Genomic DNA, 19,676 nt, shown 5'->3' on the forward strand with positions numbered 1-19,676 from the left:
GGAGGTTTAATATTTCTAAAGTAGCTCACACCTCTGCTTTATACCACGTGTCACATTTTTCCATCATCAGTATCTTATCTGCACCTGATAATGCACTTGCCCTATAAAATGCTCCTTGAGTAAGTAAAACCTGTCCCATTAAAATGCATTGCTAATGTCTTATTATTGTATAAAATAACTCTGCAGATTTTTGTTATAATAGAAACAACTCTCTATTTACACGGTATGCAGTCGGGAAGCCGGCGGACCTAATCCCGACAGCCGGCTTCCTGACTGCTTAATCCTGGCGAGGGTTAAATGACATTTTACCGACGCCGGGAGACCGGCGACCGGCATCCCGATCAGTGGCAAACGCAGGATTTCTAGAAGGGGGTTTCCAAATGCCTGATTTTAGAGTGAGTGTGGCCAGTCCATGAAGAGGGTAGAATTAGCACTTAACCAGCTTTAATATGCGTCATACAAAGTGTATTGTGTGTCGTAATTCCAGCATATAGAGGAAAAGCAATCACTGTAACCCATTAAATGCGGCAGTAGGGTCATCCTGCCTGAGCTGAATGGTTTTATTTGAGATGTAGGCTCCATTCCAGTGCATTAGAGCAAGTCCGGGAGTCTGGGGGAGCAGCAGAGGAACCTAGCACTGCCCTGGACATATATGCACATATTGGGCTCTACAGCAGCACATCCTTAATAGTGAATGTTTTCCAGATCTCCTAGTTGGTGCACAGGTTATTTATTACTGGCTGATACATGTTAAAAGATCCACAGGTGATGCTAATTATTTCATTTGTGATACTGAGAAGAATATACAGCACTAGTAAAATGACCTTACTACTTCTATTGTGGTCATGGTGTGAACTGGGCAGGGGGATTTCCACGCAGACGGAAATCCCCCCTGCTTTTGCCTATGCCGATCGAAGGGACGCCGGGCGCGGATAGCCGCGGGGGGGAGAGTTAGGTTTAGGTTTCCCAGGGGGTACTTAGGGTTAGGCACCCCCCCCGGGAGGTTAGGTTTAGGCTAGGGGAAGGGGGGTTAGGGTTAAGCACCCCCCGGGGGACTTAGGTTTAGGTGGGAGGGAAGGGGGGGGTTAGGTTTAGGCACCCCTAAGGGAGGGTTAGGTTTAGGGGAGGGAATTAGGTTAGTCAATACTTACCTTAGGGACAATTGGGATTTTCACCCATGTCGGGCAGCCGCTGTCAGCATTCATAATGTAAATCATACCAATTCCATTTACACAGTGCTCACGTTCATTCAGTATCTCACCATATAGAATGTAAGCCTGTGAACAGAACACTAATTCCTCTGTCTGTCTGTTTCAGCATCTTGTTTCATCATTACTGTGTTTTTACCCAAATATAAAGCACTGTGTGGGATGCTGGTGCTATATAAATAAATTGTATTATTATTATTAACAACATTCCTGCCAAATTAACTTTTGCTTATATATTTGCACATATAGAGAACACACGTTTGCAGCTAACCAGCTTTTTTACATTTTGTGAAGAGTGCCCCATTTACCCATATTCCACCCATCATTCTGCAATTGACACCAGTTTATTCTGCTAATTGCTGCTAACCAGGCATAAGTGCAGAAAAATGGCTCACAATGTCACATGGTAGGATGGAAAGCTAATCTCTCTACCTTAAATCCCATAGTGTACATATTGTATTAACAATGTATGTATATATCAGTAAACAAAGTAACTTGGAAGCTATTCCATTGTTTCTTGACTCTAGTTTAATGTTTTACAATACAGTTACTTCCATGGTTTCGTTCATACTGATAATCATTGAAATATTTCTTCTGATCTTGTCCCAACAGAGCATGGACTTTTTATACAGTGCCATTGGGGGATTCATTTTTTCAGTCTTATTTTCATCTAATATTTCTTCAACCCTAAAAAAACACAATAAATTATAAATGCATAATAACAAATACACTAAAGATTATTTTATTATTAATTATCTGTACTAATGACAGCTGGCAACAGTAACATCAGTAAATTGCTACATATATTCTATGAGGTAAACTTTAGATGTGGTGTTCCAATTTATGTAATGTCTGATTATTTGGTAAACCCTAAATACCAAGCATTCAGGGTCATTCGTGATCATGCACATCGTTGTAACTCTTTTTTTTTTCTGTCATCCCCCACCTTCCCATCTCTGCCTCCTCATCTGTCTTTCTCCCTCATCTCTGTCCCCCCTGCCTGTCTCTCTGCTTCTCTTATATCTGTCCTTCCTGGCTGGCACTCATTCTCCTCATCTCTATCCCTGCTGTCTGTCTCATTCATCTCTGTCCCTCCTCTCCGTCTCTCTCATCTCTGTCCCTCCTCTCCGTCTCTCTCATCTCTGTCCCTCCTCTCCGTCTCTCTCATCTCTGCCCCTCCTCTCCGTCTCTCTCATCTCTGCCCCTCCTCTCCGTCTCTCTCATCTCTGCCCTCCTCTCCGTCTCTCTCATCTCTGCCCTCCTCTCCGTCTCTCTCATCTCTGTCCCTCCTCTCCGTCTCTCTCATCTCTGTCCCTCCTCTCCGTCTCTCTCATCTCTGTCCTTCCTCTCCAGCTCTCTCATCTATGTCCCTCCTCTCCGTCTCTCTCATCTCTGTCCTTCCTCTTTATCTCTCTCATCTCTGTCCTTCCTTTCCGTCTCTCTCATCTCTGTCCCTCCTCTCCGTCTCTCTCATCTCTGTCCCTCCTCTCCGTCTCTCTCATCTCTGTCCCTCCTCTTCATCTCTCTCATCTCTGTCCCTCCTCTCCGTCTCTCTCATCTCTGTCCCTCCTCTCCGTCTCTCTCATTTCTGTCCCTCCTCTCCGTCTCTCTCATTTCTGTCCCTCCTCTCAGTCCCGCTCATCTCTGTCCCTCCTCTCCGTCTCTCTCATCTCTGTCCCTCCTCTTCGTCTCTCTCATCTCTGTCCCTCAAATCCGTCTCTCTCATCTCTGTCCCTCCTCTTCGTCTCTCTCATCTCTGTCCCTCCTCTCCGTCTCTCTCATCTCTGTCCCTCCTCTTCGTCTCTCTCATCTCTGTCCCTCAAATCCGTCTCTCTCATCTCTGTCCCTCCTCTTCGTCTCTCTCATCTCTGTCCCTCCTCTCCGTCTCTCTCATCTCTGCCCCTCCTCTCAGTCCCGCTCATCTCTGTCCCTCCTCTCAGTCCCGCTCATCTCTGTCCCTCCTCTCCGTCTCTCTCATCTCTGTCCCTCCTCTCCGTCTCTCTCATCTCTGTCCCTCCTCTCCGTCTCTCTCATCTCTGTCCCTCCTCTCCGTCTCTCTCATTTCTGTCCCTCCTCTCAGTCCCGCTCATCTCTGTCCCTCCTCTCCGTCTCTCTCATCTCTGTCCCTCATGTCTGTCTTTCTGCTTCTGTTATCTCTGTCCTTCCTGACTGGCACTCATTCACTCTCATTTCTATCCCTCACTCTCTGTCCCTCCTTTCTGTCTCTCTCATCTCTGTCCCTCCTCTCCTTCTCTCTCATCTCTGTCCCTCCTCTTTGTCTCTCTCATCTCTGTCCCTCCTCTCCATCTCTCTCATCTCTGTCCCTCCTCTTCATCTCTCTCATCTCTGTCTCTCCTCTCCGTCTCTCTCATCTCTGTCCCTCCTCTCCGTCTCTCTCATCTCTGTCCCTCCTTTCTGTCTCTCTCATCTCTGTCCCTCCTCTCAGTCTCTCTCATCTCTGTCCCTCCTTTCTGTCTCTCTCATCTCTGTCCCTCCTCTCCATCTCTCTCATCTCTGTCCTTCCTCTCCGTCTCTTTCATCTCTGTCCCTCCTCTCCGTCTCTCTCATCTCTGTCCCTCCTCTCCGTCTCTCTCATCTCTGTCCCTCCTCTCCGTCTCTCTCATCTCTGTCCTTCCTCTCCGTCTCTCTCATCTCTGTCCTTCCTCTTCGTCTCTCTCATCTCTGTCCCTCCTCTCCGTCTCTCTCATCTCTGTCCCTCCTCTCCGTCTCTCTCATCTCTGTCCTTCCTCTCCAGCTCTCTCATCTATGTCCTTCCTCTCCGTCTCTCTCATCTCTGTCCTTCCTCTCCGTCTCTCTCATCTCTGTCCTTCCTCTCCGTCTCTCTCATCTCTGTCCCTCCTTTCCGTCTCTCTCATCTCTGTCCCTCCTCTCCGTCTCTCTCATCTCTGTCCCTCCTTTCCGTCTCTCTCATCTCTGTCCCTCCTCTCCGTCTCTCTCATCTCTGTCCCTCCTCTCCATCTCTCTCATCTCTGTCCCTCCTCTCCGTCTCTCTCATGTCTGTCCTTCCACTCCAGCTCTCTCATCTATGTCCCTCCTCTCCGTCTCTCTCATCTCTGTCCTTCCTCTTTATCTCTCTCATCTCTGTCCTTCCTTTACGTCTCTCTCATCTCTGTCCCTCCTCTCCGTCTCTCTCATCTCTGTCCCTCCTCTCCGTCTCTCTCATCTCTGTCCCTCCTCTCCGTCTCTCTCATCTCTGTCCCTCCTCTTCATCTCTCTCATCTCTGTCCTTCCTCTCTGTCTCTCTCATCTCTGTCCCTCCTCTCCAGCTCTCTCATCTCTGTCCTTCCTCTCCGTCTCTCTCATCTCTGTCCCTCCTCTCCGTCTCTCTCATCTCTGTCCTTCCTCTCTGTCTCTCCCATCTCTGTTCCCCTACCCTGTCTATATCTGACTAATCCCTGTGCTCCACCCTCCATCGTACTCAAATCTCTGTCCCTCCTTCCCCTTCTCTCTCATCTGTTCCCTTCCCCCACAAGAAAGCCTATGTCAACATTCTGAATGTCGACATTTAAATATATATATATATATACATACACATATATATATATATATATATATATATAGACTAATATCTGTATGTGTGTGTGCATGTATGTATATATATATATATATATATATATATATATACACACACACACACATATCAGCACAGAAGAGCCAGCACCTCCAACAGAAAAAATATTTTTATCCACATAAATCCAGAGCAATTTCATATCACAAATTTAAGATTAGCAAGTAGCAAAAAGGGGATGAGTCACAATCACAGCAATATAGCATCATCATCATGGCACAGAATATTGCAGCTAGTAAACGCAAAATGCATGATACTCACAGTCTCAGTGTAGTGCCAGACATAGGCCCTCATTCAGAGCCGCACGCTATTTGCGGTCGTTCGTTTAAAATCAAGGGGTGGCTATTTAAATGATCCGTATGCACATTGCAGTGTGTTCACACCTCTAAGTCTGAACGAACGAGCAAAACATACGCTCGTTTATTTGTTAAAAACGCCCCCTGGCCGCACGCATCCTACGTCATGTCCGCTATTTATTAGATTAATCGAGTACATCGACCAGCGTATGAACTGCTCGCTATTCTTGTGGTTGGTGTTTGCTACCACAAATTTGCGTGCAGTTCTGGCTATAAAATAACCCAGTGACGTGGTCAATGACGCTGCTGTTTTAAATATACACACCCATAAAACGCCCGTTTTGACCTTTAAGCACGCCTGCGTTCGGATCTCCACTCCCCATTTTCAAGCACCTTCCCCTGTTACCACCCACATACGCCTCATTCTGTCACTCAAAATAGCAGGCACTCGCTATATAGCGTACAAAGGATTTTCGGCCGCACTGACTGGTTCGCGCATGCGTACTAAAAAGCGTACGCATGCGCAGATGTGCAAACATCGCTCGGAACGAGCGTACTGTTGTTAACGAGCGGCTCTGAATGAGGGCCATAATCCCCACATGCTCAGCTCAACGGCTGTTTCGGTGCAATGCAGGCACCTTCGTCAGGAGCATATATACAGTATCGTATATATACAGACACACACACACAAACATTAGAGAATCCCTTAGCACATGTAAGATGTTGTTGACATTCTTTTATAATTGCCAAAGCACCAAGCACATCTTTTCAAATTCATCTGCAAATTCTGCATACATAAGAACAAACTCTACAAGTGACAGCAGTGAGTCCAGACAGATGCATTTACCCTGTTGCGTTTCTGTATGACTGATAAGAACATTATTAGAATGTAATTACCAGAAAGTTTACTCACCCAATATACCATTTTCTATCATCCAAGCCCAAGGTACTCCCAGGGATTCCGGTCCGGATTTTCAGGCATCTTGGTAGATGACGCTCTAGCAGAAGAATGGTAGCAGCAACCTAAAATGTAGCGTGACGGGAACAGAAGTAACTGTTTGCCCTTTCCAAATTGACAATTTCTATGGCCATAACAAAGTACAAGTTTACTCTATGATAACTGAATTTGCTAAACTCCAAGTAATGAAAGTACAGATACAATTTAGCTTAATAATCCTTCAGTTTGGTTTATTTATTTAGTACTCTCTGTTCTCTTTATTTGTCCCTATGACTATATATCACATTATTTTCCTTATATTTATATAGTTTTATTATGTGATGGGGTTATTGCATTAATGTACTTAGTTATATATAGACAATTCTTTTAGCCTGATCAGTTTCTTTCTTTTTTTTTATGGGTTTTGGCCAAAGAATAATTATTAATATGAAGAATGCATTTAATATAGCAATTGTCATCTCACTGAAGACTTTATATATACTGTACCTGTATTTTCCACAGTTCCTCTCTCTCTTGTGCTATTCGCCAATAGGTATCCTCCATCATTGCAATGAGCATATTTAGCAACAGAAGGTAGACAAATACCATGTATACAGAGTATGCTATATGCAGTAAAGGGGGCGATCCATCTGCAGGAAGCTGCAAATTAGTCAGTCCCATCATCATTTCAAGGGCAAAATTCAACATCTTGCAAAAGTCATTCAGAAAGGGGTTACTTGCAGGATCCATTGTCTGGTACATTACATAAAATGCTGTGGAGACAACAACATTGCAGAAAGTCAGTGGTTATTCTGTGTCATAATTACAAATGCTGTTATATTATATAATTGAGCAGTCTTACACACCAGTCCTACCCTAACCCTGCCGTATATCTCCTATGAAGCTCTCCTAAAATGTCTCAAAGATGAAAATGACATGAATGGTAGTGCTGCAGAGCCTGCAACAATGTGCATTTGGTATAAACTGGAGCTCATGTAGATTTGGACTGAAAAACACAATTTGTTCCTTTTATACCCTGTAAATGGCATTTTCCTAGTATTGTACATGTGCAGTAATATTATTTACGCATTGGTCCACTAGCGCAGAAGACTTACCACTCCTTGTGCAGGGAACAGACAGGGAAATGGGCCCCATGCTGGCCACATGTAAGACACATATGTGCCTATTTGTTAGTGGATCACCACTTTATGCAAATTCATAACAATAACAATTGTGGCCACTTCTGATTGGCTAAATATGTCTGAATCCCTCCCACTTATGCTAATACTATAAAAATGTGGCTGCTGCAATCTATTTGCATTATTACAGTGATATTAACAATCAGAATTGTTCCGAATTTAAAGATCTATGATCATAAATCTCCAACAAAATGCAAGTTAGTGTATGGGTTATAAATATTATTTCCTATGTGTAGGTCCCAGGTTTGAGTCTAGAAGCTTTACTGTTATTATCATTTATTTATATGGCGCTACAAGTGTTCCGCAGCACCTTACAAAGTACATAAACATAAAGTTGACCAGTGACTTACAGTACAATACAATACAATGCAGGTCAAGGATATGGATAATATACATTGCTACATTAGCGACCATAACACCCACATAAGAAGCAGAGCATAAGCAACCAACTGTTAGGTGCCCTAGTGGGGAGTAAGAAGTAGATGAAAGTAATGTAAGGAGAAGCACAAGAGGGTAGAGGGACCTGCTCGTTAAAACTTACATTCCAAAAGGTAGGGGCAGACAGGTGTGACACAGATGGGGTAGACGGGAACACGTAGCAGCAAGTTAGGATGAGAGCATTAATGAAGTAGTGGGTCTTGAGAGCCCATTTGAATGATTGTAGAGAGGTGGAGAGTCTGATGGGGAGAGGAAGAGAGTTCCAGAGGTGGGGAGCAGCACGGGCAAAATCTTGGAGGCAGGAGTGGGAGGAAGTAATCAGTTGGCATGAAAGGCAGAGTGCATTTGTTGAACAAAGAGGGCATATATATACCTATATGCATCTCTTTTCATCTCTCTGTATGTGTATTTATATAAATATTTATTTATAAGGTTTACTATCAAGACACATTTTAATTATATTGTTGCTCTTATTGATGCATAAGTAACTTAATTGTTTATATAACTTGATTTTGAGGAGCAGTAATTATAAGTGCGACAGTACATCTGAGATTGACAGGTGTCAATTAATTAAACAATCAATTATTCACAGGAAATGGTTACATCTACATATATAAAGACCGGACATTTACATAGGTCCCCATCTGTGAAAAAGCCTCCATACTGTAGATAGGTGAAATGCGTCAGTTTATTGGCCTTTTATCAAAAGCAACTGGCTGTGTCCCGAAGGAATCCTCTCGGTGCTTGTTTGTAGCGCAACTGCCGAGCGGCACATCCCACGCCAGTCACCTGTCTGGGCTAGGAAGTACCGTAAGAGTGAGCATTTGTTTACATCGGCTTCACTGGGTGTCTAATCAATTGCACGTCGGACCAGAGAGTATATGAGCAGCTGGACAATCTGGTAACAACAGCAGTTGCCTCAGAATAGAGTCCATTTATTCATGCTAACTGGGACTTTTAGTTCCACAGATACTTCCTATATTGCTGGGAGACTACACCTATATTTTATCTACAGTACATTGGATTAATTGGGACTATACCTATAGTTGCCTATTGCTAATGACTTTTACCAACATATATTACTTATCCACTCTAGGATTTTAATGAGATTGGAATATTGGATGTTTCATTAGCTGCATTATATTTGGATGGCTAATTGGATTATTATTTATTTTACATGTATTTATTATAAATCCACATAATTTATTTTAAAATGTGTCTTGAGTTTTATCTGTGTCATACCAGTATTTATTAGTGCACTTTGGTATATAATTAATTGATGTGGTATTAGCGCAGTTTTTCTTCTACCTTTTTGTTTTTCACTTTTTTTGTAGGTTTTGTCAAGTATTACCTCAAAAACCTGCTGCTGGTAATTCCAATGTTTTTGTATATTATTATTAACCTTTATTTATATGTCACCACAAGCGTTCTGCACTGCCTAACAAATTACATAAATAGTTGAGCAGGACAAGAGAACAGTACATGGTATATAAACATTGCTGCAACAGTAGTAGGGTGACAGAACTCACACATATATGTAAAAATACACACAGAATGTAAAAATATTTTTTTCAATATAACATTTATTATAATTAGCGTAGAGGAACTATTTATTTTTCTGATATTTATCAGTCTGTAGCAAAAATTAAGAGTTATGGTATGACATACCTTTGTTAACTCTTTTTCTTTGAGGTCCATGGGGTCCACAGCCAATACGTTTGGGTATGAATCCCGGTCACAAAACAGTTAATACAAACAAGCTCTCTGCTCCCAGGATGCACCGGGTCCCTCCTCATATACCCCACACCCTGCCTCAGGTAGCCAGTTCGTTACCAAGCTCAAGCAGGCAGAGACAAAAACAAAGGGTAAGAAAGAAGAAACCTATACTCATTTGTCCAGACTCTCAAGAGAAGACATTTTCCGGAAACCCCCCCTCAAAACTACAGGTGTGTCTGGGTGGGTGTCCTGTGGACCCCATGGACCTCGAAGAAAAAGAGTTAACTAAGGTATGTCATACCATAACTTATTTTCTTCTTCGGGGTCCATGGGGTCCACAGCCAAAACGTTGGAGATATCCAAAAGCACTAACCCTACGGGCGGGGACGCTCCTGACTCTCGAAAGAGGGGAGAATCCTATGCCCGAAGGATGCATCCTGAGAGGCAAAGGTGTCAAAGGCATAAAAATTGACAAAGGTATGGATGGAAGACCATGTGGCTGCCCTGCATAACTGCTCAGCAGAAGCACCCCGACGGGCCCCACGACGGACCTACCGTCCTAGTAGAAGGTGCCGTTACTGAATCCGGCACCCGCATGCCAGCCTGTGTATAAGCCAATGAAATTGCCATGCAAATCCACCTGGCCAGTGTCTGTTTATTGGCTGGCCAGCCACGCTTATGACAACCATAAAGCACAAAGAGTGAATCAGACTTCCTCCATTTGCTTGTGCGTTTCACATAAATTCTCAATGCACGGACCACATCCAGGGAAGCCTCTCCTGTCGAGAGACTAGTGCCCTGAAACGCTGGAACTACTATTTCTTCATTAATATGAAATTTAGACACTACTTTTGGAAGGTAACCCTCCCTAGTACGTAGTACTGCTCTATCTTGATGAAACACCAAGAACGGTGCACGGAAGGAAAGTGCAGCTAAATCCGACACTCTGCGTGCAGATGCTATAGCAAGAAGAAATACTGTCTACGTTGTTAGCCACTTGATATCTATTGAATTTAAAGGCTCGAACGGAGGAGCCTGTAAAACCCCCAGAACTAGAGTCAAATCCCATGGAACCACCGGGGGAACGAAGGGAGGCTGAATCCTCAACACCCCCTGAAAAAAGGCCCTTATATCTGGTCTCAGAGCAATTTTTTGTTGAACCAGACCGAAAGAGCAGACACCTGTACCCTCAAAGAGGCCAGGCGGAGGCCCTTTTCCAGACCGCTTTGAAGAAAATCAAGCACTCTGGAGATCAGAAATTTCTCTGGGTCATATCTTTTCAGTTCACACCACTGAAAGAAAGTATGCCAAATTCTATAGTATATGCGAGCAGAGGATGGTTTCCGTGCCTTCAGCATCGTCCGTATAACAGACTCGGAAAACCCTTTCTTCCTCAAGACGGAGGCCTCAAGAGCCATGCCGTCAAAGATAGCCAATGGAGATCCGGGTACCAGCAGGGACCCTGTAGCAACAGATCCGGTCTCAATGGCAGAGGCCATGGAGTGTCTATGGAGAGAGACTGTAGATCTGTGAACCAGTGCCGTCTCGGCCATGCCGGAGCTATTAATATCACGCTACTGCCCTCCTGTTTGATCTCTCTGACGATTCTGGAAAGAAGAGCAAACGGGGGGGGGGGTAACAGATATACCAGCTTGTAACGCCACTTTACTGCCAGTGCGTCTACAAACTCGGCTCTCGGATCTCTGGTCCAGGATCCATACCTGGGAACCTTGTTGTTCCTTCTTAACGCCATAAGATCTATTTCTGGTAGACCCCACCTGTCCACGAGGTTCCGAAAAACGTGTGGATGTAGGGCCCACTCTCCTACATTTATCTCCTGCCGAATGAGAAAGTCGACCTCCCAATTCAGGACCCCCGGAATGAACACGGCAGATATCGTGGGAAGATGACCCTCTGCCCACACCAGGATTTTTGATACCTCTGCCAAGGCAGCCCGACTCTTTGTGCCCCCCTCATGATTTAGGTAGGCATCTGCGGTGCGATTGTCTGACTGTATCTGCACTGGCCTGTCTTTTAGGATTTCTTGAGCCTGAACTAAAGCTTTGAATATAGCTCTTAGTTCCAGGATGTTTATCGCTAGCCGGCTTTCCGCCACTGACCACTGTCCTTGGAAAGTGTGCGACCCCGTTTTGAGCAACGTCCAATCCGACACCCAAAAGGGGCGACCCTGCCTGAGATGCTTTGTCTGCAACCACCAGGACATGGACAAACGCACCTCTGGAGAGAAACGCAGCAACTGAGACCTGATTGTGCGGTAATCCTTGTTCCAGCGAGACAGAATTAATTGCTGCAGCGGTCTGGAGTGGAATTGAGCGTATTCCACCATCCTGAAAGTGGCCACCATAGACCCCAGGACCTGCATGGCCACTAGAACAGATATCTGTCTGTTGCGGAGCAATCTGCATATTCGTGATTGTAAGGCAAGAATCTTCTCGTCCGGCAGATATATTTTCTGTACCACGGAGTCCAATCTTGCTCCCAAGTGACACGTCTGTTGTACCGGACAGGGTGACGACTTTTTCCAGTTTATGATCCAGCCGTGATTGTGCAGACATGATACCTTCAGCCCCAAATGATCCTGTAACTGCTGCGGGGACTGCCCTAGCAACAGGAGATCGTCCAAGTAAGGCAAGATTCTGACGCCTTGGCATCTGTGGCATGCCATCATCACCGCCATCACCTTGGTGAACACCCGAGGGGCTGTGGACATGTCAAACGGTAGAGCCTGGAAATGAAAATGTTCCCCCCCTACCACAAAACAAATACATTTTTCATGGGCCTGTGTGATTGGTATGTGGAGGTAGGCATCCTGTATATCCAAGGATACCATATAGTCCCCCTGGCTCCATTGCCAAACAACACAATCGATTGCAACGTTTCCATCCTGAAACCGGGGGCTTGAATAAATTTGTTGAGCTCTCTAAGATTTAGAATGGGCCGGTATGACCCGTTTGGTTTTTGAACCAAGAACAGATTGGAGTAAAACCCCTCTGTAACTGATTCTCTGGCACCGGAACCACTACCTCCGATGCTAGTAACGCAAGAATTGCTTTCTGAAGGGCCAAAGCCCTTTCTGAACCCTCCTGTGGGTTTATACAAAAATATCTCTGAGGAGGAGTCCTCCAAAACGTCAAGGCGTACCCTCGGGAGATGACTCCTCGAACCCAGGCACCTCCGTCGTGAGGTGCCAGGGCTCTGAGAACAGAAGCAGTCGGCCCCCCACCCTGGGATCCCCCAGAGGGAGACCCATCCCATCAGGCCACTGGTTTATCCTGGACCCTAGAACCTGGACGCTTGTTCTGCCAGGGCTTCCTGGGTCCCGCCTTTTTAGGTGGAAATCTCACCGGGGGCCTTGCCCTGTGGCCGAACCCACCGAAACGACGCCCATCTAAGTTTAGACGTGGCTGCTGATGGCAGACCTGCCGTCTTTCAGGCTGCCATGGAGGCTACAATTTTATCCAATTCTGGACCAAAGAGAACTCCCCCTGTGAATGGAAGGGATTCTAGGGCCTTTTTGGATCCGGCATCTGCCTTCCAATCCTTTAACCAGAGAATCCTACGTGCCACCACGGATTCCGCTGAAACCCTAGAGGAAAGGATCCCTGCATCTATGGCGGCATCTCCCAGATAAGACGCCCCTTCTCTAATAAAGGAGATCATGTCCAGCTGCTCCTTAGAGGCATCTGGTAAAGACTCTGCTAGAGTTTTAGCCCACTCCTCAATAGCTCTTGCTACCCAAGCAGTAGCCATTGCTGGACAGGTGGCCATTCCTGCCAGCTAGAAGATTGATTTGAGGCAACTCTCCAGTCTCCTATCCGTGGCTTCCTTCAGCGAAGCCGCTGGGATTAGCAGAGTGGTGCGCTTAATCAGCTGCGCCACATGCGCATCAACTGACGGTGGATTCTCCCACCTAGCACAGTCCTCTGCTGGAAAAGGATATAGAAGCGCCACTCTTTTAGAAGGATGGCTTTTCTTATCCGGACAGACCCACGCTTCTTCCATAAGTACTGATAAATGCTCAAACTTTGGGAATTCTGCCTTGACCACTTTCTGGCGTTTGAACAGGGGTGCCTTCCTAAGCGGAGGATACCCTTCCTCGATATTTAATACTGATTTCACAGCCCTAATCAGAAAGGGGACATTGGCTACTGGGAAATGATCATCACCCTCCTCGGAGCTAGACTCCTGAGAAGAGTCCTGTGCCTGCTCCTTGGAGGAGGAGGCGCTGGAGTACTCACCCATGTGAGAAGGTAAATGGCGCCTAGATTTAGGCTGCTTTGGTTTGACAGCCTGAGGAGGCTGAAAAACCCCCGAGGATGATGCCAAAACCTTACCAGCACCAGGGTCCATCCAAGGTGGTCACATCATGGGCATAGGATGCATCTGCTGAGGCAAACCCCAAACCGGTGGTGCCGGGGCAGCCAGCCGCTCCGCCATCTGAGCCATAACCTGAGAAAATGATGCCCAAGGGGGCTCAGGGCCTGTAATAGGCAGACTTAATTGGTGTGGTGGCTGTCTAAAACAGTTCCCACAAAGCCCATTTGTAAAAAGTCCTGTGGGGACAAGCCTGCCTTGCAGGCTATACAGGATATCAGCAACGAGGCTCCCACCACCTGACCCTCAGACTCCTTAGACATGTCAACTATGCCAAGGTTCTGAGTGTATATGTGCTGACTTTCTACTCTCAACCCACACACCTGTAGTAAGGGATAAGGGGAGAGACAGTGACAGTTTACAGGAATTACAGTTCTTTTACATAAGAAACAGTATCCACAGACAACAATCACATGTCATGCATAAAGACTCTGCGAGTCATACGCATATACTGTAAGCTCTTGCTACCATAATCAGTGCTAGGCTTAGTAGGACAGAGCACTGTAAAACCTGAACCAGCAGTAGGAAAGGTATACAGGGAGACTGCCCAGCGTCCTGAAGGAGCAGCGTTCAGAGAGCAACTGACATACACGCTGGCTGCCCTATATGGAGGCTGGGAGGAGCAACCCACCCCGCTGCGCCAGAAGACTGGACTAGCATGTGGATTGGGGGAGGGGCCGCCAGGGAAGCGAACCTCCCCTATGCTGCGGACCTGCCCGGTAAACTGACATGGCCGCCGCCACAAGCCCTGGCTTGTCAGGAACATCACATCCCAGCGGTCTAGTGTAGGCAACAGGCTGTTCTGCCCCTGACTGCAGCTAACCTCTGGCCAGTCTCACCGCCGGAGGCCGGACCGCCATGTGGGTCCGGCGTCAGCGGCCGCCACGACCACCTGCTTACCTGCCATCCACTTTGATCCGGATGCAGTCCAGGGCATGAGAGCCCCTGCTGAAGCCCTAACCTTGGACCTGCCAAGGCTAGCGGTGCGGCGCCGGAGGAGGTAGTTGCAGCGGGTGGCCGGTGCGTCTCCAATCAGACGCGAGGTTGCTTCCAGGACAGCTCAGACCACCCGCCTAGATGGAGAGTAAAACTCTCTCTTTTATTTATTTTTTTGTTACTCGTCTGCGGGACTGCTCCTGCAGTCCCACTGTCTATGTGGTGTACACACCAAACAGGAAGAACTGGCTACCTGAAGCAGGGGGTGGGGTATATGAGGAGGGACCCGGTGCATCCTGGGAGCAGAGAGCTCGTTTGTATTAACTGTTTGGTGACCGGGATTCATTCCCCAACGTATTGGCTGTGGACCCCATGGACCCCGAAGAAGAAAAGCATATTTCTACTTAGTTGTTGAAAGGGGAATGTAACAGATGTGGGTATTGATTTTAACTTACTTAAAAAGTTTACAGTTTGTCTTTGAGTCTTGTTCTAATTCCATTTACAGTATCCAGCCATGTACTATATTGTATTTGAAGTGTTTACTGTATATTTTAGCAATTACTACTACCACTATGGTTGGGATAATGTACTTCGGTGTCTATTCATTTTCCCTTAATTTGTACACACACAAGTAGACCATTAGAAATTAAGTATCGGAGCCATTTATTAAAAAGGTGTCACAGGAGGTATAATGGATATCTCCTGCTCACATTTTAGTCCCGATCTTGCCCGCTGTCACCGATACACACGTAACGGCACTTTTATTTTTTTTTTGCATAAGTTTCATCCTTACAACTAATTCTGGAAACAGGAAGAAATCAGTATAATCATTTCAGAAATGAAATAAGTACATCAGATTTGTCCAGACTATAGGAGCCACTATAAATTTTATATCATCCGGTAACATTAGTTGGTACCTTTTTTTCATAGAAACTTAGCACTTACTTACAGAGCCATAGCTCCTGGAGACATAAAAAGGTGATTTAGTGATATCTTTGACTATATATTTAATACAGTTGGAATTTTCTGTACTTTGGTTATAAAAGTTCTATAACAAAACACATTTTAAAATGCTCTTAGTATAAACAAATCAATCCTTACCGGAGCTAAAGCCGATTATAATAATAAACACTAAGCAGAACCAGCATAGAAGATCAGCAAAGATTATCTGCAGGAAGGAAAATGTAAGATGACATTAATATTCTATTCTAATACTAACGATGAATGGTGCATCCATGGTAAGAACATTTTTACTTTATTAACTAATTAAGCCCCACCCATTATTGTTTTAGTTTAAGTCCTTCATTTAGTACAGTGAAATAGATAATAATAACATGTTCCCACAATTTGGTAATTGATGTGGTCCCAGTGCCTCTGCTATAGTATTTATGTAGGGTTACAGGCTGGGGAAACTTACATCTCTGGCGCTGATCTCCGGGGTTGATTTTGCTCATCTCCAGCCTCTGCCGCCAGCTGCCGCTCTCCCAGGAGCAATTGCCATGGTACTGCTGGGACAGCTGCTGCTGGCGGAGGTAGGTGACTAGCAGAATCGGTCCCTGTGCTGCTCAGGAGAAGGCTCCTAAGTAGGGATGGCTATAGACCATCGACAAATCATAGGAGTAGGCACAAACACAGAATACACAGCCAGGGGCAGAGCTTACTAGAGGTGGAGGGTCCCCTGTCTTATGTCCCCCATGCCACCCGAAAGCTTCATCTGGCACTGCTTGCATCAACCTGCTAATGCCCCCCTCCATGCCTCCTCTTCCAAGGTCAATCTGCAGGGTGCTGCGACTACACACCTACTGCAGTTTGAACATTATTTGCATTGGTATCTCCATTAACATCTACATTAGTGAAGCATGGTTATATCCTGCATCTATGGACATTATAGGACATTTATAAAAATTCACCTACTCCTCTGTACACTGCACTGTATTGGTTATTACACGGCCATATACCCTGAACATATACTGTATGGTTAAAGATATCAACTGACATTTAAAGCACCTTCTCTACTGATTGACTACAGCTGGTATCAATTTCCCAATACCTATGAGCATATTGTTATTAAGCTGACAGTCTAATGACTAGTAAAACACCTGTCTGCATGTTATTAGTTGTTTTTTATTTTTGCATTGTTCCATATCAATTCTCAACACATCCCATACACGCATAGGTTAATGCCAGTATAGCCAGGACAACTGTGTATCAGCTGCCTCAGGAATACGTATTCTTACTATTGCCCAGATCTAGGTGTTTATAAGACTACAAATCTGGTCACTTTATTTATGTACTGCTCCTGTTACCACTACTTACAGTATATGTATATGCAGCCTTCTTACCTTCTGTATCATTATTGAAAACTGTCCCAGCATTTTAAATCCTCTGGCAAAGTAAATTAAATTGCACCATCCAATTATTAAGGCCAGAGAAAGTGGAATTGCTTCTCCCTCATGACCAAGAACTCTCAGTATTGCTGCAGAGAAAATGAGCAGGGAATAGGCCACCCTGCAGAAAACACACCACCTTGTTAGTGGACATGGATCATTTCCTGGAATCAGCCAGCATTACACTATACTATACAAATGGATGTATTTGATTTATCCCTTGTTTGCTTTGGGATTGTTCTGTACATGCTGAGATATGAGAAATGTTCTCAGAAATGAATCAGAACGGATTGTGTCAAAATGATCTGATAGGCCGCAGCGTTTATGCATAACCCAGTCTGTGACTATGTAGCTACTTGACTGTACTTTAGACAAACTTGTCACCATTACTATGTGCCAGACCGCTTGTTGACGTAGACACATTAATGTGTATTAATATAACAATAAAATGGATTGTGGATCATGGCAGACAGTGGGCTGTTTATTAGGGTTAATAGTATTGACTCTATTTAAAGACAAAGGCTTTGTGTTCATTACCATTTTGTTGCTATAAATAATATGCATAGACAAAAGGAGTAATGCAATACATATAGGAGATGATAAACATTGCCCATTCTGCTTGAGAAAAAAACCCAATAATGCTCCTCAGTGATCACAATAAAACACGTTTCTTTTATATGTAAAGCTGGCAACACAACTAGCAAAGAAGAGAAAACATTGAGTAGCTCCAGGGGCGTTTTAAGAGAGGAGGGGGCCCTCTCCTCTCTCCCCCCGGCGGCCGGTAGCAGACTGACACATCTGACCGCTGACCGCAGCATCAGTAGACTTTGGGCACTAGAGTGTGCCCAGAGTCTACTGCGCATGCGCAGGTTGCCGGAGAAATGGCGCGGCGGCCATTTTCCGGCATTTTCTGCAGGGCTGAGACACCCAATGCGGAACCTCAGAGTATTAGATAATATGGTTGCAGGGCAGGGGCATATCTATAATGGGTTCTGGGTGTGCTGTGCATCTGCACCGTACACCCTGCACCCATATTATCTAATACTTACCTCTCCAAGGTCTCTGCTGCCCAGAATCTACTGATGCTGCAGTCGGCGGTCAGACACGTCAGTCTGCTGCCGGCCCCCTCCTCTCTTAAAAAGCCCCTGGTGCAGGATGTGCAGTGCGGGCCCCCCTGGACCCGTGTGCACTGCACACCCTGCACCCATTATAGATACACCCCTGTGTAGCTCTCATTGCACATTAACTTCTTCTACGGCCCACATCTGTGTGTAGAAATACATTACACAGGAATAGCTTATATATCACTGTAACTGTATCAAGACTGAGTACACAATACGTTCTCTTGCTGCATACTTCCCAACAGTGATCCGGAAACGTTGGAACCAAATTGGTGGCATACATTATTAAGGGTCACCCACTCAAGCTGGGACAGTTGGGTGCTATGTACTTCTGTATTTTGTTGATCTCTAGAATATGATTTTCTTTTATAAAATCACAAAGGTGAAGGACATGCCCGCTCATTCTTTGCATTATTATCCCCTTTGAGAATACTGTAAGATAATCTGAAAATGCTATCATTGTTTGTCTGCAGACCAAGGGGCATATTTATCATTGGGGAAGTGGGGTCCCAGAAATGTGTCATACCTCATAGGGGCAATAAGGAATTTTTGTGGCTATTTATCAATATACTTGGTGGGATGGGATGGAATAAGAGCCCATCCTGGCTAAAAGTATATAGTTACAAAGTGATAGCATAAGTAGACGGCACATGTGTAAGCGTAGTCTAAGGGGGAGAGATCCCAAGTGTCCTCTCCAGAAACAATGCTATAGTATAGCCCAGTGGTTCCCAAACTGGGTGCCTCAGGGCACTTGCAGGGGTGCCTTGGGCTGGTGGTCAAGTACCAAATAAAATTATTCTTAGTCTGTGTGATATGTAAAACTAGTGCTAATGGCTGTCAATCAAAAAAAATGTGGACAAAAAGCAGCACAGCCCTGTTTACCACCACATAACTGAACCTAAGGGTGACATATAAGCACAATTTACTTAATTTAATTTTTGCTAAATTTCTCAATAAGAAACTTTTGGCACAGGGGTGCTCTGAAAAAAATGCTGATACTCTAGGGCGCCGTGATTCAAAAAAATTTGGGAACCACTGGTATAGCCTATAGACTACAATGGTGAGTGCCATCTAAGATGACATTAGCTGTTTCGAGATCAAGCTCCAAAAACCGATATCAATTGGAAAAGACCACAGCCCTTATTGAGAACAACGGGGACTGCGGTATCCTGTGCACCAGTCCAAGCTAACCTATTCTCTCCACAGCTAAAGGAAATAAGTATAACCTGAAGGGAGAGGGGCTATTACTAATACAACAAGACTACAGACGAGGCTTTATCAGAAGAGGACCAGTGGTGGACTCACCCATAGCAACCAATCAGATTCAAGCTATCATTCTGTAAAATGTACTAAATAAATGATAACTCTACTGGTTATCTTTAGAGGATTTGATAAATCTCCCCCTAAGTAAGGGAAAATAGGGAACACAGAACGGTTGCAAAAATAATAAAATG

The 19,676-nt window shown here is 45.0% G+C and overlaps 1 protein-coding gene across 1 annotated transcript in view; it reads right to left on the reverse strand.

Annotated features, from left to right (window-relative positions):
- Positions 1-1,726: 1,726 nt before the first annotated feature.
- LOC148538714 (transient receptor potential cation channel subfamily V member 6-like) overlaps positions 1,727-19,676 on the reverse strand; it is an 89,716-nt gene continuing 71,766 nt past the window's right edge. The window contains exons 11-15 of the mRNA XM_088452318.1: positions 17,057-17,222; positions 15,816-15,882; positions 6,538-6,803; positions 6,007-6,116; positions 1,727-1,895 (exon numbers count right to left, since the gene is read on the reverse strand). Coding sequence (XP_088308444.1) covers positions 1,745-1,895; positions 6,007-6,116; positions 6,538-6,803; positions 15,816-15,882; positions 17,057-17,222 — 760 coding nt within the window. The 3' untranslated portion in view covers positions 1,727-1,744. The remainder of the gene's footprint in view (positions 1,896-6,006; positions 6,117-6,537; positions 6,804-15,815; positions 15,883-17,056; positions 17,223-19,676) is intronic.

The sequence above is a fragment of the Taudactylus pleione genome, unplaced genomic scaffold, assembly GCF_031769625.1.
Source record: "Taudactylus pleione unplaced genomic scaffold, aTauple2 ptg000037l, whole genome shotgun sequence".
Lineage (NCBI taxonomy): Eukaryota > Metazoa > Chordata > Amphibia > Anura > Myobatrachidae > Taudactylus > Taudactylus pleione.